We start from the raw sequence: 23,767 nt of genomic DNA, 5'->3' as shown, positions 1-23,767 counted from the left end.
AGGGTGGAGGGTTCCACTCGATCCCTAAACTCGCGGCTGCCCGAGACAACATGGCTGTCAGCTCTGGATCTGACTCGGGCAATGCTGGCACGCCCGAAGGCGGCAGCACAGCCGAGTCATCATCTCCAGAGGACTCGAGCCCACCTTGTGATGCGGTGATCGACATCGCATCCTCCTCCGGAGCGCCAAATGAGATGCGCGGGGGGGCCGGAGCCGCCCCCGCGATCTGCATCTGAACGCTCGCGGGTTGCAATGTGCAAGACGGGGGTGTGGCCCGAGGCATGAGCGTCGGGGCTTTGTTCCACACCGTAACCGTCAAGTCACCCTGACCACCAGCCGAAGTACTGGGCCTCTCGGACTCAGTAGATCGGGGTGTGGTAGAGGGGACTCTCACTTCAGTACGAAGGTCATGGAGTCTTGACCGCAACACTGCGATGGTCATGTTCCCGCAGTGAGAACATGACGCATCCACGAACGCTGTCTGAGCATGCTGAAAGCCCAAACATACCAGACAGTGTTCGTGCCCATCAGAGGAGGAAAGCAACCGACCACACCCAGAAGTACACGGACGAGACATGAAAAGGACGCGTCACGTGTAAGCTCTTTTATGAGAGGAAAGCCTCGCAGAGAACGCCGAAGCGCCCAGGGACCACACACCAGCTGTCTAGCGGACCACTGCGCAGATCAGCAGGCAGGCAGTATGATGATCACTGGAACGCGCCGTAACACCAACGCCTCTGGAAAGCTGCTCGTCTCGAAAGCTGTCGAAGACTCAGATCAGGCTTGTAGGAGTGAAGAGATCCTCTTGGCTCCAAAGCAAAAACATAATGCGATGTTGCCAGCGTACTTCCTGATATACCCACGAGGTGGGGCGGAGTTACGCATGCAAATTCCGCATGCCCATGGCATTGGCACTGCCATTGGGCGCTGTTGAATACGAAGAAGATGATTGGCTTCTAAGCGAAACCCCCATTCGTTAGTCACTAACGTACGTCGTAGTGACTGAACGAAAGGGAACTTGCATCATGCCACTAGACGAGCTTTTCAAAAGGATGCCGATCATCTGGATCTTATGTAGGCCATGGGAAGACCAAAAGTAAGTCCTCTCATTTTTATTTCTGTATATTTGATGAAATTGTAACTTTGACTAGGAAGGTCATATCTCAACGCACTGTCCTGTTACCTAAATTATTTTTTAGAGGTTATTTGTTTATTTAAAGGGGTCATAGAATGACATTTTTGTACAAGTTAATATGATTCTTTAGTGTCTAAATGAAAAGTTTGTAATATACTTTAATTAAAAATTCTCATTAGTATTGTAAGAAAACACTCAATTTACCTGGTCAAAACCAGCTTAGTTTTCAGCAAGTCATTTCAGTGTATGTGACTTTAAATGATAATGAGCTTTGCTCACCCCGCCCCCTCTGCTCTGTGGGGCGCTCGGTTCGACCCGACACAACACCACAACGCACGTGGAGTGTTGCCTTGACAACATTTGAGGGTATATTTTCGAGAAATAATGGCAACGGGAGTCTCTGAGGACACATCTGAGCAACCTTATCATTTTGAACCGGAGTCGGACCAGGAACAGATGACGAACCCATCGAAGTTCGAACAGGACGTTTCTGAATGGTTGGTTAACGTCAAGTCACTTTGATCTATCTTTGTACTGGCAGAGTAGCGTAGTTGCTATGTGTTTACTGATGTATATGTTAGTTCATTGACAGATTGATGTTATGTTATAAGATTTTTTTTTTACATTACTTCTTAATCAGTAACAGACACCGTTATAAACCATGTACAAAAGTAAGCTTAGTGTAGTGTTACCACGTTAACTTTATCACCCGAGTACACAGTTTGTAATAACAAACATAACGCGTTGTTCATTATAAACGTGGGATTATGAATTATATTGAGAACGTCATACACAGAAAGCATGCCGTAATGTAACTTACCCTGTAAACTTTAGCCTCATTCATCGTGAAGCGTGCAAGCGATTTGCAAAGATTAATATAAAGGTTAATAAAACGTTACACTCACATCTTCCTGAGGTGCAGCAGGAACACGATCCTTTTTTCAAGAGCAGCTTATTAGCAAAACCTGCTTTATACTGACGCTCGTTTATAAAGCAGTCTGCTGAGAAATGATTCGCGCAAACATTGACGTTGATCGGGGAGAATATTCCCTTCTAAAACAAAACTCAGCAGCAACTTCAGCGGTTCGGATTTAGGAACATCAAAATGACTGCTGTGTTCGTTATTACACTCAACAACACAACACCACAATCGCTTAGACGCCATTCTGCTGCAGCGTATCAACAATGGCGGACTGATGACAGCTCGCTCAGGGCAGGTCTGTGTTGAAACGCTGCTGTCAATCAACAATCTTAGGAGGGGCGTACACCGTGTAACGTCACACGATCAGACGGCTCGATTTGAGACAGGGGAAAATATATAAGGAGATTAAAAAAAAACACTGGATGTATTTTTATCATTATAGGATGGTTGTGTACAGGCACTGCCAACACACATTTCCGTATAATCAACTTGTAAAAGTGCATGTACCATTCTATGACCCCTTTAAAAAAAATTAACTTTAGGTAAGTCACTACAATTTTCTCAGTGTCCTCATGCTATTAGCTACTTAGCCAAGTGGCAATTTGGCATGTGTTTGCTTATTTTTTGCTTAAAAACTCAATCCTGTGACTTTCAGTCCTGTTACTCATATGAAAAATAACAGGACTGAGTAAAAGTAACAGGAGAGAGTAGAGTCCTCTGTTTTGTTGATTTAAAATTGTGAATATTAGTTTATATATAATATTCACCTGATTTATGAGTTTTACAGTTGAAATTAGGAAAAAATTTGACATTTAGCACACACATGGCTATGTACACTCTCTCTCTCTCTCTCTCTCTCTCACACACACACACACACACACACGTATGGACACTCATTCCTGTTACACAGTCTTTATTCCTGCTACCAAGTGGTCATTCCTGTTACAAAAATGTACTTTTTTTCTAAAACAAAATTGTTAAACAACTGTTTTCATCAGTTTTGTTTTGGTCCATCATTTATACAATTGTTTAATACAACTAATTATTTAAAAAAATAATAAACTTGTGGCTTCAGTCTTCTTTAAAATGAAACAAAATATTTGTGTTTTTTATTAAAATACACCTTCATATAGAGTGTTTTTTTTAAATCACAAATATTAATTATTTGAACATATAACCAACAATTTCTTTAAAATATTTACTATCTTGAAGGGAAAACAAAGGAATTAATTGACATGATTTTAAACATGCTTTTTCAATGGCACATGAGTTTTGGTAACAGGACTGAGAAAACATACATCCATCTTCTGCTTAGAAACCTTGTAAAGAGCTAAATAAAGTTACCTGAGATTGACCAAAACTAGGGGTGTAACGGTACACAAAACTGACGGTTCGGTACGTACCTCGGTTTTGAAGTCACGGTTCAGTTCGGTTCAGTTTTACAAAATTGCATTTTATTAATTTTTATTCAACAGTGGTTAAATGAGAAAAAATGTTGTCTGCCCTGAAATTAATTCAGTTAGAATTTTCTTAAAGATAATGCTGTATAGGGAGCCCTTACTTACATATTGCTATTAAAGATTAACAACAGAGCCCAAACTATTAGCCTAAATTCAGTTGCTATTTATTTTTAGATATATAATCAACACATAAGCTTCACATAAGGCAGTTTTTGCATTAACTTCTAAATCTAATTATTATTATTTTTTCTCAAATTTGTTGTTGAAATATAATCATTTAGTGGCTGTAATTTTCATGACAGGTTTATTTAAACATACATTAATTAAACAAGACATCACTAACAGGCTAAGTAGTATACAATGAATATATAGGCTATATATAGGCTAATATAATGAAACTATAGGCTAATATAGTGCATGTATTCAGTGAAAGAGTTAATCTCTCTAGTGAACTCACAGCTGTGGACACTGAATGACTTCTGAGGTAAACGAATTCTACAAGACATTGTCTACAAGCTGTTTTATTGTCTTTCCGCGGTTGTAACACCGATGGAGCGATTACACAACATATGATACGTTTCAGCAAGTTGTAATGTATCCTCAACATACCTTAAGATATTAATAATATTTATTCTTTCTCAAGCGGCAGCGCGCGGCTCGCCAGTGAACGCAATCATCTGTTCCTGATCGCGTTCACTCGCGCTGCCGCTTGAAGTTGAACTGATACCCGCCTATCAGTCACGTCATATTATAGAGCGTTAAAACTGCATTTATCGTTTGAATTTCGTGATAAAATGGACTGAATACTTAATATGTTCGTCTGGGAACTAGGATTGAAGTAATGTTCGTTTGGCTGCCTGAGCGACCAACTTTTTTTTTGAGCAAGCATTGATTATGCGTGACACGGTCTCAATTCGCGGGACGCATGAATTGGGCTTCAAACGCTGTGCGCGCACGCGCTACGCGGGACGGGTGGTCACCCTAGTTGTGACGCTTCCCCTCATGTGTATGTTGATGTTGTATGTTGTATGTTGTATTGAGTATTGTGAGTTGTTTCTGCTGTCATAAAGGAAAAAAATCCATCAGAAGGCGCCGACGACTTCGTCAGACAAAGGGTTAAAGAAAATGTAGCCTATTCAGTTTCATGGATAGGCTATGTTTAAATGTTATTATTATTTTAATTTCATATGTTGATTATGAAAAATGAGCAGCATGAATAAGGCACATAATCAGATGCGCAAATGTCTGGTACCGTACCTGGTGACCTATAGGCTAAATGCGAAAAAAACTGTTTCCATTGCAGTTTTGCGAAAATGTCTTTTTTCGAACTGCCTGAAAAACCTCCTCATGCGAGCGTAAAAACTTGTTTGCGATATATGGGAGTTTTTGCGAAATGGACGCGTTTCCATTGGGCTTATTTTCAAATCGCAATTTCAATTTGCGCAATTCCATTGAGCTTATTTTCAATTCGCAATTTCAATTTGCGCAATTTTAAGGGTAATGGAAACACGTGGTGGGGTGGCGTGGTGAAGTGGGTGAAGCTCTAGGCTTGTAATAAAAAGTTTGCTGCTGGTTAATACTGGCCAACATACTGTAAATACAGGTTCCTCCAGGAGAACTGTACTAGTATGTGAATAGTACTGAATTCTATATATTGTTTAAATCCTTTCATTGTGTGTGATCTATAGGTGCTACTCTTTTGTGGGCCGTCGTATTGGAGGTCAGACTGTGTCTCTGGACCGTGATGGATGCATCTCCCTGAGTCTAGTGCTGCATGAGCTGCTTCACCCGCTGGGCTTTCACCACTAACACAACCGCAGTGACCGCAACAATCATGTCCAAATCTTTTTAAAAACATAATTCCTGGTACATCTGATTGGTACACATTTCTTCAGCAGGATTTGTTCTAAACCCTTTACATTGTAGTTGCAAATCTTCTCAACGATGGTGGGGAAGCTTTTGCTGTTAAATGCAGCTAAGAGTCTCTAAAGTTTGTGCTTGAATGGGGTTTTTAAGCAGAAATAGGAGATTAGAGCTTTGATTGATTTTTAATATTACTGAATATTGTTCCTTTTTGATCTGTAATAGGGCAGGAGCACAACTTTGACAAAATCAAGACTAACAACCTGGAGACTGCCTATGACTACAGCTCTGTGATGCACTATGGAAGGCAAGTTTTCCTGTTTAGTCAAAAAAATACATATATTTTCTCTGGATACCCCAAACATGTCTGGGAAAAGGGTTGTAACTACTAAACAAACGTGCAATGTGTTTGATACTGGAGTGTTTGTGTGGTTTCAGGTTTGCCTTCTCCAAGAACAGAGAGCCAACCATCGTCCCTATTCCTGACAATAGCGTGTCTATTGGCCGTTCTGAGAAAATGAGCTCAAATGATATTCTGCGTATTAACAAACTCTACTGTATGTCTTAAGTCCTTCCTTCTCTTATTAATTCATTTAAAAGAATAACATTTTGAAAGCTTTGTCAGCAGAGGGTGAAAATTCTTCTTTGAATTACATTGATAAGGAAATGCGTTTATATTTTGTATGTATCATGTTTCTTTTTTCAGAGTGGGACAAAAATGTCTGTGTTATCAAATATTGGAAAATATTGGAAAATTACATTTCGCTATTCATGGTGGACTAAATACTTTACAGATTCAGGAGTTTGTGATTAGCATTATTTTACTAAGAGTTGGGACTGTTTTAATTCACCCTTTTTTTAATATAATTTGAGGGTCGCAACTGTAGATGAGATGGAATGTTCGAAAACACACAGCTGAATAAAAGAAATACATATTGCTCTTCCTCTATCGTATGGTTTGTGTATCAGCGACCAGCCTTCTGCTTGTAAGGTTCTACAGTAGTGCCTCCTACATTGAAAGGTTGCACAAGGTCCTCTTCTTTTGAAATGAGGGTCTGTTAAATGGTGAAATTTGATGGAGCAAATGTTTCATATTAACCTGTAACCATACAGTTTGTGCAAGGCATCTTTTGAAATATTTTTTCATAAATAATTTACTTTAATACACTCATTGACCTTGGCTAAACTGCCTGTTAACGCAAATATCTAATTAGCAAATCACATGGAAGCAACTCACAATACACCATTTAGGAATGTAGACATGGTCAAGATGATCTGCTGAAGTTCAAACTGTGCATCAGAATGGGAAAGAAAGCTGATTTAAGTGGCTTTGAATGGACTGGTCAGAGTATTTCAGAAACGGCTGATCAACTGATACGTTAACACTCATATCTGTAGGGTTTACAGAGAATGGTTTAAAAAAAGAGAAAATATCCAGTGAGATGCAGTTCTGTGGGACATCTAATCCAGACTAATTCGAGCTAATAAGGCAACAGTAACTCAAATAGCCACGCGTTACAACCGAGGTCTGCAGAAGAACATCTCTGAAGACACAAAATGGAGTCCTGGGGACAAAAAGATTTGGGCTTTCTACGGGTAGAATTGTAGATTAATTCTATAAATAAAATCAATTGGTTTATAAATAAATGAATTCATGCATATAAAAATATAGACTCATAAACAGTCAAGAAAGATATTCAAAATTTTAGGAATTTATTATATGCGGTGACGCATTGCTGCCACAAGCATATAATTTTTTTCTACTCAATTATGTCATAATAACGAGATGTTATGTGGTTTTAACGACATCTTTTCTCGTAATAACGAGATGTTATGTCTTAACGACATCTTTTCTCGTAATAACGACATATATTTTCTCCTAATAAGGACATGTGTTGTATAGTGGTGTATATAGGCTATGTCTGTATACACATTAGAGCCTATTTAGCTTCTTAATTATTAAATAAACAGGCAATTAGTTGATGAATCCAAAAATTCACGAAATTCTCTTTAAAGAAAGCCTTTCTATAAAACAAAATCATGTCTGACCCCACTCCATGTCTTCAGACATATTAGTCTATTAGTCTTATATATAGTCATATTAGTCTTATATATTATATGTCTTACTCATGCTGCTCACTTTCCTTAATCAACATATTCAAATTTAAAAAATAATAATATAATAGGCTAATATTTTCACATATAGCCTGACTATGAAACTAAATATGCTATGTTTTCTTTAACCCTCTGTCCAACGAAAGCGCCCGCACATTTTTTCCTTTATGACAGGAAACAACTCACAATACTCCGTAATTTTTAACCATACAGATAAGTTCAAGACATAGGCCTAATTATAAATTATAAACATTCTACTTTTATTTGTGTAAACTCACAATAACAACAAAGGCTGTGGATTCAGGGAACAGATTATTTTGAATGCATTCCACTTCAAACGCTGTCTACATTCAAAAAATCATTTTGTTTATTAAACGCAAAGTTTTTAATTTCAAAAGCATTTCTAAATTCAGTTCAAATTTCCAACAAACGAAATTCCAAGCCAAAATAACAAAGTGGTAAAAAAAAACCTTGTGAGTTGAAAAGGGAAAAATGCGTGGGCGCTTTCGTCGGCATGAGTAAGATATAGGCGCGCAATATGTCTGGAGACATGGAGTGGTGTCAGACATGATTTTTATTGAGTTTTGTTTTATAGAAAGGCTTTCTTTAAAGTGAATTTCGTTCACTTTAAAGTAAATTTCGTGAATTTTCGGTTTCATCAACTAATTGCCTGTTAATTTAATAAATAAGAAGCAAACCAGGAACACTGGGAATGAATTGACATGCGTAACAAACCCACTGGCCATGTTTCCGCTGCCTTTGAGTAGCCTAAGGCTAAAACTATAGCGTCTTTCTGTTTTTAATACATTTCTTGAATATATGTCTTAATTACAGTAGGCCTATTATAGATAGTTATGATATTTGTGGCTGCAACGGGGTCCGTTATTTACTAGGTTAAAGTTACGCCACTGAGGTTAATCATGAGCGGTCCATGCATGGCACCTTACCCATGGCTATCTGTTATGAACTGTAGGCTACATCAATAAATTACAACAATTTCATGCTATGGGTACTGCCATTGATACAGGCAGTGGAAGAGCCTATTTTACGCTGAGCTTGCTTTTACTTTTCAAACAAGTGGGACAAAGGCACATAGGCTATATGAATTCTCTAATGTGGATACATATACACACATCACTATACAACACGTCCTTATTAGGAGAAAATATTGTTTTAACAAGAAAACTGTCGTTTTTACGACATAAGATCTCGTTATTACGAGAAAAGATGTCGTTAAAACGACATAACTTCTCGTTATTACGACATGTGCAAAAAATAGTGGGAAAAAAAATATATGTATGTGGCAGCAATGCATCACCGTAGGCTAATTATAGGAATCCTCTTGTGGATTGGAAGACATAAACCCTACAAGAACTATTTGCAACATTATAATACAGCACAAATAAAAATTCAAAACTGAATTGCTCATTTAACTGTTTGTACAAATACAAGAACACTTCTGCTTTTAAACTCTGTGGTATTTTAGCGCGGGATTCATGAAGGCTGGGTTATTGCACAGAAAAGGAAGTTAATGCTTTCATAAGAATATATAACTGTCAGCTCTGTTTGACCCAGAACAGTTTCTCAGAAAGCTCTCATCATGTACTTTTTGGTGGTGTTCATCTCTCTACTGCTGAGCTCTGTTCCTGCTCAGAGTCGCACTATTCAGGTGAGAAGACAACAATATGTCAACAATATCTGAAATGTAAAATTGTCATCCCAATGGAAGCAACTTTTCATTTTTAACCACTGGTTTCTAATATTCATTTGTTTCAAATTCTTAAAGGATTTAATTGAAAAGATCCCTGGGAAGACTGGTAAGATGCAAAAGAAAAAAAAAACGAACCTGTAATTTTGTTGTGTTTTATTAATAATTTACTGATTCATATCTCAGGTGACATCACTGAGAAAGATTATATATCAGTGTCAACTATAATTGAAACCAACAAACATGCAGGTATGAGTTTAAAGGCTATATCATTTAATGCACATATTTTGTGTAGCAGTTCATGGAAAATTCCTCAGCTCCCTTCATCCTATAAAACCAGTATCAACATACTGAATTATTGTGCATTATACTACTACGCAGGACTGGGACTGGATAAGCCTTTGATCAAGTTTGGAGACATCGCTGTAGCAAGCGGGCTACAGAATGCAGATCCATGTACCGCTCGTGGGTGCAAATGGGATAGAAGCAAAGATGGAAAAGTCTATGTGCCCTACGTGATCGAAAACCAGTACTGTAAGTGGCAATGTTCACTAAATTTGATATAATCTCATCAGTGTAACATATTCTGTTCAACAGTCTATCCCTTCCACAGCTCCACAGGAAATAGCAGTGATTAAAAAAGGTATACAGTCCTTTGAGAAAGTTTCCTGCATTCGATTCGTACCTCATAACGGGCAGAGGAACTATCTTCGCATAATGTCTGATTCTGGGTAAATCTCTGTATTCAGGGCTCCTAGTGAATATGTTTTCCCTTCACATAAATATACAATTTAATGTATTATGTGGTCCACAGATGCTATTCATATTTGGGGCGCCAAAGTGAAGCGCAGGTTGTTTCTCTCGACCGTAATGGGTGTGTCTATCATAAGGTTGTTCAGCACGAACTCCTTCACGCTCTCGGGTTCCACCATGAACAGAACCGCAGTGACCGTGACAAACACATCCGAATCTTTTTTCGGAACATCGATCCTGGTAGGATTCTTCTGTTTAGAATTATTTTGAGAAACTGGTTATGTTTGAAATTAGTCTGCGTTCTGCTGGCAAACTTTACAGAGCAGAGTTTTACAGAGTTTTATAAATAGAATTCAGTAGGTCTACACAGATTCCTGATGATTCAAATGTAAATAGTAAAGCTTTTTATTGATATAAGTGTTTATGAAGTGTTTTAACACAACAGAAACCATGTAAATATGTATTTAAAATATATAAATATGAATATTATAGTATAAATAACAGTACAGCCTATATAGAATTAAGTGTTTAAAGGGTAAATTCAGTGATTTAGCATTAGACATTGTATCAGTAGAAACCCGGTAGTATATTCAAATTATGGTACTTTTCCCCCTTATATCCCCCTGAGACGAGAGAATTATGCATTTTATTTCTGGAAAAAAATCCTCTGATGACGCAAATATCGTCATTTTGCGTCATCTGAGGATTTTTTGGCCAGAGGCTAAAGACTACAGCCACTAGATGGAACTGTTCCGCATGTTATAAATCCGTCCACAGGGGAGAGATCTCACGCACAGAATGTAAGACACAGACGGCCGCACTTACATTTATAACGGATCGATGCAGAGCAAAGTGAGTGTTTCAACTTTTCAATGAATTCCTGTGATAGTTTAGCTTCCATATGCGATCTGAAAACGTGCCAGACTGGCGCTTAACATTACCTCAGCTCTGCTCAACTCTTCGTGAGGAATGAAATCTGACACTGCTGCGTCTGTGATGTGACTTTCGTTCGGCTCACTCATACTTTAGTGAAAAGACACGTTCAGTTTTTAATTGTAGTGTTTATTCTCTAACTGAACGAAATGATTGTATTACTATGAAGATCAAAACGACGGTGTACGGAGTGGCCTCGTAGGGCAGCGAAGCATTTTCTGTCTTTTATCAGTCTAGAAGGCACCAAATTCAAAAAATAATTTCATATTTCTACTACATAAATGACCCAGTTTAAATACAAAGCTTAATGCTAAATCACTGAAGTAACCCTTAAGAAGACTGCAAGAGATAAAGATAATAAAAGATGATCAAATAGAACAAAGAATAAGAGAAAAAAAAGCATAAAACAGGGCATATTAAATTTAGTCACAATTATTGCATGGTCTAGATTAAACTTCACAGTGTTTTAACCAGGTTGACATTAACAGTCGTTAATACTTTCCTGTGCACTGTAACAGCACAACAGCACAATTTCATAAAAGCAGAAACCAACAATCTGGCTACCCCCTATGACTACAACTCTGTGATGCAATATGAAAGGTAAGCGTTCTTGTGAATTCAGTGAAATTATTATTATTATTTTTTGGATATGCTAAAAACATAGTAAACAGTTTTTACTGTGGTTTCTTGATATGTGTGGTTTTAGGAACGCTTTTTCCATGAATAATATGCCATCCATGATCCCCATTCCTGATGGCAACGTTGTGATTGGTGAAGCTCAACAAATGAGCCAAAATGACATCCTACGCCTTAACAGACTCTACTGCAGTAAGTACAGCCTTTCATTTCAGTCATTTGAATAAAAAAGCTGTGATTAAAATGTGTGATTCTGTGCTGAAAACTCCACCTTAGACTACAAAGCTAAGCATGGCTGGTCTTTATAGTGGGGTTTATAATTGTGACTTAACCCAGCAGACACCGGACGTCAAAATGACGTCAGATTGAAGTTGGAGCCCAACGTCGGACAGACGTTGCATTTTGGTTGAAAATTAAAATCGGGTTGACGTCAAAACACAACATCAGATTGACGTTGGGTTCTGACGTCAACCCAATTTTCATTTTCAACCAAATTGCAACGTCCGTCCAACGTTGGATGTTGACGTCAATCTGACGTTGGGTTCTGACGTCAATCTGACATTGGGTTCTGATGTCAACCCGATTTTCATTTTCAACCAAAATGCAACGTCCGTCCAACGTTGGATGTTGACGTCAATCTGACGTTGGGTTCTGACGTCAACCCGATTTTCATTTTCAACCAAAATGCAACGTCCGTCCAACATTGGATGTTGATGTCAATCTGACGTTGGGTTCTGATGTCAATCTGACGTTGGGTTCTAAACACAACACCAGATTGACATCAACCTCCAACGTTGGACAGATATTACATTCATATTGAAACTAGCCATTATCTCATTTCTCATCAGCCTGTGGATATAAAAAGAAAAGGATTTAAATGTCCAAATAATTAATAATACGTAACACATTATGAACCGGTTGTCATAGTTTTTGTCAGGTTCGTCAAATCTAATGCAGATGTCACACTGGTTCTACTCTGGTGCTAGATGGAAGGTCATGCATGGGCTTACCCATGCCAGGTTTTTATCTTCTGGCAACACAAGGGATAACATGCAATTCCAAAATCTCAAACCTAAAAATCTCTAAACATTTACTTAGGTCTGTTGTGAATATGTTCACACAAAAAAAGAAGAAACAACAAACAACTGACTGAGCAATTATTAGATGGAACCAAAAGCAATGGTTTAGGATATTTCACACAATGAATTCAGTGATATCACCAGTCTGTAATCGTTGTCATTGCTGCTGCTTCTTGTTCTTCTTCTTCACTTGTTTTAATCAAGAGATGCTGTACTCATTCAGGAGATGTGTAATAGCGCCCCCTAACGTATAACATGGAAAGTGGAAAATATCGTAGCGATAACAAAAGACAGAAAAAAAATCACTCACGACTCTTGACGGAATAACTTTTAATAAGGGTTAATCTATATTTATATGCAGTGATATATAATTTAATGCAGACTATGCAGTAACATTTTACATTTGATTACTATTTGTGTTCCTGAAAATCTAGTTTAGACCTATATTAACCTACATAATTTGTATGTTTGTTCTGCTGTGCTGTTGCTCATAATTTGAATATTTGTTCTTATTTTATTACTGATTGTCTTTAACAATATTTACAATATATATTAGTTAGGCTAGTAGTTTTTGGAGTCATAAACTTATTTTTTAAGGTTATATGGATCAAAAACAACAAAAACAATACTGGGCTTATTTTATTTTATTTATTACTTTTTTGTGGTGGGGCCAGTGAAAATTTTGGCAGGGCAAGTAGAAAAAAATCCTTATATAAAAAATGAGTCCTTATAAAAAAATTTAAACAAAAAACTACCGATGCGTGAGCTCCATGTAGAATGGAAAAGGTGACAATACTAAACAGACAAAAAAAAAAAATTCTTTCTTAAAAACAACAAAATCCGGAGAAACAACTCAAGCAAAGCCTCCTTGGTTGTGTTGTAAATAGTTGTGTGATGAATAAATGTTGTTTTATATTTATTTACCAAATGTGCACTCTTGTCATTTAAGCTCACTGTAGAAATGCACCAATACAAACATCCGCCTACTGAGTGCCGCGTCTGACAACGCCACGTATCCGTAACACACCCGCTCCTCGACACTAGTAGCTTCGGGAGGTCTACTCCATTAAAAATATGTTACAAACCAACAAAAGATCAGCGTCTAATGATGTTAGAGTTTCCTGTTTCATGTTAGAGTTTCACAACCTAAAACAAATAAAATATCAACGTCTAATGATGTTAGAATCTGACATCAATATGATGTTGGCTTGAGACGTTGGCTCAACGTTAGATTTAGGTTAGTTAATACCACAACCTAAAACCAACAAAGGATCAACATCTAATGATGTTAGAATCTGACGTCAATATGATGTTGGCTTGAGACGTTGGTACAATGTTAGATTTTGGTTAGTTAATACCACAACCTAAAACCAACAAAGGATCAACGTCTAATGATGTTAGAATCTGACGTCAATATGATGTTGGCTTGAGACGTTGGCTCAACGTTAGATTTAGGTTAGTTAACAACACAACCTAAAAACAACTAAATATCAACGTCAGCTGATGTTGGTATTGGACGTCAAATTAACGTTGATATTAGACGTTGAGCTGACATTGAATTTTGGTCACCTGACGTCGCAACCAAAATGTAACCAAATATCAACGTCTTATGACGTTGTGTGCCTGCTGGGAAATTATGACTTGTTCTTATCACAACAAAATCGTGTCTTTCATTTCATATTCATTGCTTCTTTTTTTTCTCAGGTTAAGAAAAGTGCTGCTGGGCTGTATGAAGAACATGTTTGATGAAATAGTTCATCCCCTTTTTTCCTAGCATTTTTTTTAAGCTTTCCTTTTTGCACATCACAGGTGTCACAGACACGTCAGGTTCCAACCTCCACCAATCACAACGCACACCATCCCCTGAGTACTGATCACCATCACCTGCACCTCATCACGGCACTCATCACCAGCACTATAATACACACACTCACACAGCACTCCATGTCCGGTCTCGTTCGCATATACTCTGTGCTATGCTTACCTCAAGGACTTCACTTCGCATACTTGCCTGTCTCCAGCGTGTCTCCTTCCCTTTGTGTTCCTCGTCTGCTGTGTGGGTGTGTTCCTGTCAGCTGCTCAGTTCTCCAGCGATCTCCAAGCTCCAACGTTCATCTATCTGCAAAGCAAAGGACAGTAACTATCTCTATCATATCCATTCAACGTCCATCTACAACCAGTTTACTCACCTGTGTTACTTCATCTGCTCTACTGTGGTCAAATAAACAACCATTACCTGTTACGTCTGCCTCCTGTGTATTGTAACACCAGGGGCCTCATTTATAAAACTTTGCGTAGGATTTGCGTCAGAAGTGGCGTACGGATGAAACATAGGACGTGCGTACGCACAGAAATATTCAGATTTATAAAACCGTGTGCACGCACATCCTACGCAGTTTTCCCTTAATAAATCACAATCAATTCTAAATGTAGCGCAGCTTTTGCGGCTTCATGTCACGCCCATAGTTGCCCATAAATAGTCCGTGAAACGCCCACAAGTTAATATTCATCATTTGCGAAATCATGGCAAACACAGAGAGGAAATAAAAAAAAAGTTTCGGTTACTAACGTAACCTCGGTTCCCTAAGATGAGGGAACGAGTATTGCGTTTTGCTAAAACGCAATGGGGGAATTCCTTTCCTCGAGATATTGAAGCAAATTGTTATCCAAAAATGCCTTTTATACGCAGTGCAGCTGCACAACTCTCAGCAGGAAGCAGCTGCGTGCTGATTGGCTGTGCTGCTGCAACTGCAGCAACCTATAGCGAGACCGTGGGGCGGGACGGACCAATCAGGTCCTTCCAAATTCCCGCCACAAGGGGCAACAGAATTTGCATAGCCTAGGGTATATAAGACCCACTCTCGCAAGGTTAGTCAGGTTAATCAACTGAAGCGACTCCTGAGCAAGTGAGCAAGCACGGCAAGCAAAACGCAATACTCGTTCCCTCATCTTAGGGAACCGAGGTTACGTTAGTAACCGAAACGTTCCCTTACGAGAGTACTCTCGTATTGCGTTTTGCTAAAACACTATGGGGGACCAATGCAAAACGCCGTGCTTGCTTAACGGCTCTAAAGCCGACGACACCAAACCCAGGCCAACCTAGGTGGGCCCGTAGTATGATATCAATAATTCAAAATGAGCCAGACCTGAGTCGGGCCCTAATGAGAATGAACACGATATACGTGCAATAATAAGTATAGACCAGACATAATCGGGTCAGGAATAATGAGTGGCCAGATACTTCGGGCCGTATAAGGAATATGCTTATGACTTAAACAATATTCAACCCAGGCCGGACTTATCGAGCCTTAAGGGGTTAAATCTGTTCATACAGCAAGAAGCCCAGCTTGTAAAGCCGGAACATCTAAATTATAGAATCTGATAAAAGTGGACGGGGAGGCCCAGCCTGCCGCCGCACAGATATCATTCAGAGAAATGCCAGTAGACCAAGCCCACGAAGAGGCCATGCCTCTAGTAGAATGGGCTTTAATGCCTAAGGGGCAACTGAGATCTTTAGACTCATAAGCCAGTGATATAGCATCCACTATCCACCGTGACAGGGTCTGCTTTGTAACCGCGTACCCTCGGGTGCGGCCGCCAAAGCATACAAAGAGCTGTTCAGTTTGCCTGTAAGCAGCGGAACGCTCTATGGATATTCTCAGCGCTCTGACAGGACAGAGCAAATTAGCATCTATTTCATCTAACTGTGATGAAAGTGCCGAAAGTGAAATGACCTTGAGTTGAAAGCACTTTAGGTACATATCCATGACTTGGTTTGAGGACGACTTTGGAGTCATTTGGCCCAAATTCCAGACACGAGGCGCTCACAGAGAGCGTGTGCAGATCACCCACTCGCTTAACTGATGCAATCGCTAGCAGAAAAGGGGTCTTTAGTGACAGGAGCTTTAAGCTCACAGAATGCAGAGGCTCAAATGCAGAGCTCTTCATGGCATCCAGGACCATGGACAGGTCCCATATAGGGACTGAAGGGGGGCGAGGTGGGTGAAGCCTTCTAGCCCCTTTAAGGAAGCGAACAATGAGATCGCTCTTCCCTAGTGACAGTCCGTTCACTTGAATGTGATACGCTGCTATAGCAGCCACATAAACTTTGAGCGTGGAGGGGGAGCGACCCGCGTCCAGAAGCTCTTGTAAAAATGTAAGCACCTCTGACACTGCACAATCATGTGGGGTCAGACTTCGCGCTTTACACCAGTCTGAAAAGACTGACCATTTGCCTGAATAGAGTCGCCTAGTTGTGGGGGCTCTAGCTTCAGTAATAGTATTCATTACACTTTCAGAAAGGTTCTCATGTACCCGTTGATGGGCCAAACATGAAGCGCCCATAGATCGGGACGGGGATGCCAGATCTGCCGTTCCGCCTGCATGAGGAGGTCTCTCCTCAGTGGGATCGGCCACAGATCTGTATCTGACATCTGACTCAGCAGTGAGAACCAAGGTTGATTTCTCCAAAGCGGGGCTATTAAAAGCACAGCGCATTTGCTCTCCCTGATCCTCTCTATGACCTGAGGTAACATTGAGATTGGGGGAAACGCATAAAGAGGAAGGTTGGGCCATTCGTGGGCCAACGCATCCTCGTGCTTGGAGAAATATATTCGGCATTGAGCATTGTCTTGTGAGGCGAAAAGATCCACTTTTGCCTCTCCAAATTTGCCCCAAATTATCTGAATTATATTTGGGTGAAGAGACCACTCTGCTGGGGACACTTTGCCCCTGGACAGTATGTCCGGACCCAAATTCAGAATGCCTGGCACGTGAGTTGCTCTCAGCGAGCTAAGATTGTGCTCTGCCCATATTAGGGCTTCTTCCGCCATTGAGTGCAGATTGATTGATCTCAGACCGCCTTGGCGATTTATATAGGCTACCACCGACCTGCTGTCCGTTCGGATCAGGACATGGTGGTGTTTTATGTACGGAAGGAAAGCTCTTAGCGATATCGTGACCGCTTTCATCTCTAGACAGTTTATATGAAGGCTCTTCTCCGAGTCTGACCAGAGACCGGAGATCGGCCTGCCCTCGTGAAGGGCTCCCCAACCTAGGTTGAATGCATCTGTCGAGATAACTTTCCACTTCGTAACAGTGCCCAAACTCCCGCCCGTCTTGTACCAGACGGGATTTTTCCAAGGAGCCAGAGCCAACACACAGCTGTGGTCTACCTTGATTTGCAGTCGGCCCGAAAGCCATGCGTGAGCTGGAACGCGGCGATTCAGCCAATGCTGTAGGGGGCGCATGTGCAACAGACCCAGTCTGAGAACTGGTGCCGCCGAGGCCATGAAACCCAACATCCTCTGAAAGTGTTTGAGAGGAATGTGTGCACCGGACCTGAGGGAAACCGCTCGGTTCCGAACAGAGAGCGCGCGCTGTGACGTCAGCCGCGCGCTCTTCTGCAGTGAGTCCAATACTGTTCCCAGAAACGAAACTTTCTGCCTGGGAGACAATAAACTCTTTGCCACGTTGATTCTGAGTCCCAAGCATTGTAAATGGTTGAGAAGCCAAGATCTGTGGTTTAATAACTGTATCTCTGACTGAGCTATTATGAGCCAGTCGTCGAGATAGTTGAGAATTCTCATTCCCCGAAGCCTCAGCGGGGTTAGCGCCGCTTCCATGCACTTTGTAAACATGCGAGGGGCTAGAGATAGACCAAAAGGTAGCACCTTGTATTGGTATGCTTTCCCCTCGAAGGCGAATCTCAAGAATGGCCTGTGATGGGGAGCTATTTGTATGTGGAAATAGGCATCCTCTAGATCCACAGTGAAAAACCAATCTCCCGGGCGAATGTGCGAATGTGCGCGAGGATTTGTTTCATTCTCAACATTCTGAACGGGCGCTTCATAAGGGCTTTGTTCAAATGTCTGAGGTCTAGGATGGGTCTTAGACCACCGTCCTTTTTTGGTACAAGGAAGTAACGGCTGTAAAAGCCAGACTCGCTCTGTGAGGGGTGTACGGCTTCTACCGCTCCCTTTATTAACAGTTTTGATATCTCGGTTCGAAGCACGTGACTTTTGTCGCTTCTCACCGTTGTCTCTTCCACGGCGCGAAAGCGCGGTGGTCTGCGAGCAAACTGTAGCGAGTAACCTCGTTCTATTATGTTCAACACCCATTTCGAAATGCCGGGAATGGCCCGCCAGGCCTCGGCCTTCGAAGCCAGGGGATGAATTAATCTGCGGGGCGAGTCGCTGAGTAACAGGGACTCGGTGGCCCGATAACCTTGCGCTAAGTTGGCGCTTATGAGGGAATTGTTTCCCGCCGCCTGAGTGCAGGGGGCCGAGGGACATAGAGTATTGGTGATTGTGTACAGGCGAGCGCGCTTGAGTGCGGGCTTGTTAACTGTGAGAATAATGTTTCCAGCCACCTGAGTACAGGGGGCTGGGGAACATGGGGGAGTGCTTGAGTGTAGGGGTACATGCTTTAATGCTGGCACACTGCCTACAGAGAAAAAGCTCTTTTTGTGACTCATATGGGTCGCTGTGAAAACGGCGTTTGTGTACAGGCGAGCGCGCTTGCTTGCGGGCTCGTTGGCTGTGAATGTGGCGTTCCCAGCCGCCTTGAAGGGAGCTGGGGGACGTTTTAGAAGAGAGTGAGGCGGTGCACCGGCCGAAGCGAGCACTATCCGCCTTCTCTTCATACCTCTGGCTAGGACGGCTTCGGAGGCTCAGGTTTCGACACATTGCTGGGTCGTGGACCTCGACGCTCCGGCGGTCTGCTGCGGCTCGTAGAGCGGGAACGCTGACCGGGCTTGGAAGCCGCGTGAGGCTGGCGAGCTGAAGGCGGCGCCTTGGCGGGCTGGGCTGGTCCAGCTTTAGCTTGACGGCTAGCGGAGGAGCTGGAACGCTTAGGCAGGAAATGTCGCATTGCCTGCGAAGCCTTCTGTGCCTCAGTGAAGCGCTCTGTGAACCCAACCACGGCGGAACCAAACAATCCTGAAGGCAAAATGGGCGCGTCCAGGAAAGCGGTCTTGTCCGCGTCCTTCATCTCGGTTAAGTTAAGCCACAAATGGCTCTCCAACACCGTCAGGCTGGCCATGCATCTGCCGATCGCCTGAGCATTGGCCTTGGTGGCGCGCAGGGCCAAGTCAGTGGCGCCGCGCAGATCCTTCAGAGCCTCGTTGTCAGGAACAGACTCGTCCAGGGAACGGAGGAGTTTGGCCTGGAAGACTTGAAGCACCGCCATAGAGTGCAGCGCTGACGCCGCCTGGCCGGCGGAGGCGAATGCTCGACCGGCGAGGCTGGACGTAGTGCGGCAGGCTTTGGAAGGGTGCACAGTCTTTGACTGCCATCCTCTGGTGGAGGGCGGGCAAAGGTGTGCAGAGACGGCTTCCTCGAGGGGAGGAAGGGCTTGATATCCTTTTTTCTGAGCGCCATCGACTACCGAGAGCGCTGGAGAAAAGGAGGATTTGGCGCGAGAAGAAAATGGCGCCTTCCACGATTTTGTTAGCTCCTCGTGGACTTCTGGAAAGAAGGGAGCGGGTCTTTGAGCGGTCGGTTGACGGCGGTTCTCGAAATACCACTCATCCAGTCGGCTTCTCGTGGGCTCCTCGGGCTGAGACCAGTCAATGCCGAGGTCGTCCACGGCCTTGGTGAGCAAGCGCATAAGCTCAGCGTCGACTGAGGTTATGACGCCGCTAGCCGTCCGCGTCGAAGTGGCGTGCTCCGAGGCGGCGTCCGACCACCCGCTTCCGGATGCAGCAAGGGAAAGGCTGTCATCCTCTTCCTCCTCCGGTCCGCCGAACGAAACAGCAGCAGCCGCCATGCGAGGGGAGCTGTGCTGCTCGTCGACGAACAAGACGGGCGATGGCGAGGCACGCGGGGACATGCCCGGCGTGTGCTCGTCAGAGCGCTCCGGTGGCCTCTGGTCGCGACGTTTCTTCTTCCGTGACTCTAGAGGCTGGGAGCACGGGACGGGATCCGAGTCGAAGCTGGTGAGCCGAGCCCGAAGGGTCTGCAGCGCCAGTTCGTCGCACTCAGGGCAGCCGCCCTGGTTGAGTGCAGTCTGCGTGTGGTCTCGTCCGAGACATGCAGATGATGTGCCGATCCTCGTCCGCGATGGAACCTCTGCACGAGGCGCAGGAACGAGACATTTGCAACAACGTCTCGTGCTCTTTTTTGAATGTGAAAAACTCAGTAAGGTATGAAAGGATATAGTACCGGATGGCGCAGCTGGAAGGCAGGCTGAAGGCGAAGAATCCGACGTCCTCAGGCCGCGTGTTCCGCTGGGTGCGTGTCGACGGCAGGCTTCGATCCGGAGCTCAACGATTGCAAGTCGCTGAAGAAAAATTAATCTGACTAACCTTGCGAGAGTGGGTCTTATATACCCTAGGCTATGCAAATTCTGTTGCCCCTTGTGGCGGGAATTTGGAAGGACCCGATTGGTCCGTCCCGCCCCACGGTCTCGCTATAGGTTGCTGCAGTTGCAGCGGCACAGCCAATCAGCACGCAGCTGCTTCCTGCTGAGAGTTGTGCAGCTGCACTGCGTATAAAAGGTATTTTTGGATAAAAATTTGCTTCAATATCTCGAGGAAAGGAATTCCCCCATAGCGTTTTAGCAAAACGCAATACGAGAGTACTCTCGTAAGGGAACGTAACTTCACTCAATGTGAAGTAGAAATTATCGTTGGCGAGGTGGAAAAGTTTGGAGGGCACAGTGTGGGCATTACTAATGCCAAAAAGGCACTTGAGTGGCAAAAGGTTGCAGATGCCGTAAATGCTGTAGCCTCACAATCTCAGACCATGGCAAAAATAAAAAAGAAATGGTCGGACATCAAAGTCAAGGCAAAAAAGCGTCTAGTGCTCCATCGCCAGAGTGTGTCTGCCACGGGTAGGGGAGAGGGGACACCGGAGCGGACCCCTCTTGATGAGAGACTGGAAATGGGAGATAGTTCAGTGCAAATGTAATTTCTTGCAGTTTTCTGAATGGTTGAGATATACGTCATACGTTATTTTATCAAAAATAAAAACAAACTAAAGGCATATGCATATGATTCCGTAGCTGATGAATACTCAATTAATAAATCTATCTATCTATCTATGTATCTATCTATCTATCTATATATCTCCCTAATTATCTATCTGTCTATCTAATTGCATCTATAGCCTATCTGCTCCGCCAGACAGACACATTGAAGAGAATATCAGTTTTTTACATTATTTCGTTCTGTTTACCATATTATTTATGAGGATGAATTGCATAACATGGCAATATTATTGCAGAACATATTTCACTTTTCTTTTTGCAAATATGTGTTAATTTGCATTTCTGTTGTAATTTTCGTTTGTTTTACACTGCAGATCGATCAAACGGGTGTTCGTGTAGGCTGTTAATTGTAAGACTTGCTTTGTGAAGTCTTCATGTTATTTATGAGAGGCAGTATTGCCATTTCTTTTACACAACGTTCTAGTTTCACGTGTTTCTTCCATCTGCCGACGGTGTCGCCATTTCTCATTTCACCCGTTTTTGTGCGTACGCCTGGGTCAGAGCTTGCGTGATCGACCGCACATTTTCCCGTCAAGTTTGCTTTTTATAAATACCAATTATTGCATAGAGAGCGGCGTACGCCTTCTTTAGTGCGTACGCAACGTTTATAAATGAGGCCCCTGGTTATTGTGACGCATTGCTGCCAGCCTGCCACATACAGAGATGAATTTGAATTGAATTTGCATGGTGGCAACCCTAAGCATGGTTTCCACTTCATTATTTTGGCTTGGAATTTAGTTTGTCGGAAATATTAACTGAATTTAGAAATGCTTTTGAAATAAAAAATCATCAACAAAATATATTTTTGAAATGAACAGCGTTTGGAGTGGAGTGCAAAATAATCTGGGCTGCATTTCCCGTTAACGTTGTCTCTTAGCGCGCTACGAAGACTCTAAAGGTATAACTTAACTAAAGGTATCCCATTTCTAGGCGTGTTCCCCGAACTATACCTTAGGAGGTTGCTTAAGGTATACCTTCTTAAGTGCGACGTTAGCAGGTACTGTCCGTGGCGGCGGTGCTGAATTAGTTTATCAATGACTCAAAAATAGATTATTCACTCTATGCAGGGGCTGTTTAACTGCGTTATGTGAGACAGCGGTGTTCTTTATAATAGAAGCACTTTTCAGAAATAGTTGAAATTGCATTTATCAGGACTCGTGAGATCTTAATAATAAATATAATTAAAATTGCAAACTAAATTCAAAACCGTGGATAATTTATATAATTTTGAAATGATTGTGCGAACCTCCAACCTCTTATGCCCAAATGTATCATGCATCAACCCACTAACGGGCAATATATAATATATGCCATTTATATTATGCCATTTATATTATCATAATATATTTTGCCATAGTCTTCATTTACTCCACAAGCAGAGTTGATTGCCCGCATCACATTATTGGTGTAAATCACTAATTTCTGTCATTGGATGACCTACTCAATAAAGGCGCAACACGCTAAACATAATCAACACTATAGCGGAGAAGAAAGAAAGAAAGAAAGAAAGAAAGAAAGAAAGAAAGAAAGAAAGAAAGAAAGAAAGAAAGAAAGAAAGAAAGAAAGAAAGAGAAGAGTGGCAGCAGCTGAATTTCGGGGCGCTCCGTCTAGTTGGTCTTGACAAAGTCGGACCAACAAGATCTAAAAGCTGCTGAATTTGCTGTCGTGGTAGGCGAAATTAATTTTGAATTGCAGCTTTGGACATGGTAGCCAGGGGACTGGGCTGGATTTCCCCAAACCTTCTTAACACTACGTCGTTCTTAAGTTATACCTTAAGGTGTACCTTAACGTTAATACGTGTTTCCTGAAACAATCTTAGTTAAGAATACCTTCTGTAAGTCCTACTTTCGTAAGGTTGGTCTGGACCACTCTTAGCTATACCTTATCATCATTGACAGTTCATTCCACTAGTGGCCACCACTGTACAAAAAGCTTCTTTACATGTCAGTCCATATGAATATAATTCTGAAGTTGTAATATACCCCCAGTGTTCAATTAGGCTAATTGAATTGTTGTTGTTTTTTTATACAAGGATTAAAATTGTCATTACGCTAATGGTTGTTAGCTTTTTAATTATATTATCCAAAGGTACATCAGCTGGCAAACCATTATGGAGTCTATTTAAGTGGAGGGGAGTTTGGTCAAACTATGGCAGCGAGACAGCGAATAGTTGTG

General features: G+C 42.0%; 1 protein-coding gene and 1 pseudogene across 3 annotated transcripts; both read left to right on the top strand.

The window, feature by feature from the left end:
* Positions 1-1,025: 1,025 nt before the first annotated feature.
* Positions 1,026-5,948, top strand: LOC307128695 (low choriolytic enzyme-like; annotated as a pseudogene). Its single transcript has 4 exons — positions 1,026-1,096; positions 5,206-5,383; positions 5,606-5,687; positions 5,819-5,948. The product of its transcript is annotated as a low choriolytic enzyme-like (transcript).
* Positions 5,949-9,074: 3,126 nt separating this feature from the next.
* LOC307129236 (hatching enzyme 1.2-like) lies at positions 9,075-14,845 on the top strand. 2 transcript variants are annotated; one of them, XM_079821470.1, is made up of 9 exons: positions 9,075-9,164; positions 9,282-9,312; positions 9,390-9,452; positions 9,585-9,737; positions 9,817-9,934; positions 10,018-10,196; positions 11,408-11,489; positions 11,596-11,717; positions 14,309-14,845. In XM_079821470.1, exons 1-9 carry the CDS (start codon positions 9,096-9,098, stop codon positions 14,311-14,313), a joined length of 822 nt encoding a protein of 273 aa, XP_079677596.1. In that variant the 5' UTR covers positions 9,075-9,095; the 3' UTR covers positions 14,314-14,845. The 2 variants fall into 2 exon arrangements, with proteins under 2 accessions (XP_079677596.1, XP_079677595.1); XM_079821469.1 differs by having other exon boundaries at positions 14,414-14,611.
* Positions 14,846-23,767: the final 8,922 nt, after the last annotated feature.

The sequence above is a fragment of the Gobio gobio genome (genome assembly GCF_949357685.1).
Source record: "Gobio gobio genome assembly, chromosome: 7".
Classification (NCBI taxonomy): domain Eukaryota; kingdom Metazoa; phylum Chordata; class Actinopteri; order Cypriniformes; family Gobionidae; genus Gobio; species Gobio gobio.
The sequence above is the reverse complement of the archived record's forward strand: the minus strand, read 5'-3'. Positions and strand labels throughout refer to the sequence as shown.

Coding starts and splice junctions, on each gene's coding strand:
- LOC307129236 (XM_079821469.1), top strand. CDS start 9,096: ATGTACTTTTTGGTGGTGTTCATCTCTCTACTGCTGAGCTCTGTTCCT. Junction 9,738..9,816: donor CGTGATCGAAAACCAGTACT/GTAAGTGGCAAT, acceptor TCCCTTCCACAG/CTCCACAGGAAATAGCAGTG. Junction 11,490..11,595: donor TCTGTGATGCAATATGAAAG/GTAAGCGTTCTT, acceptor GTGTGGTTTTAG/GAACGCTTTTTCCATGAATA.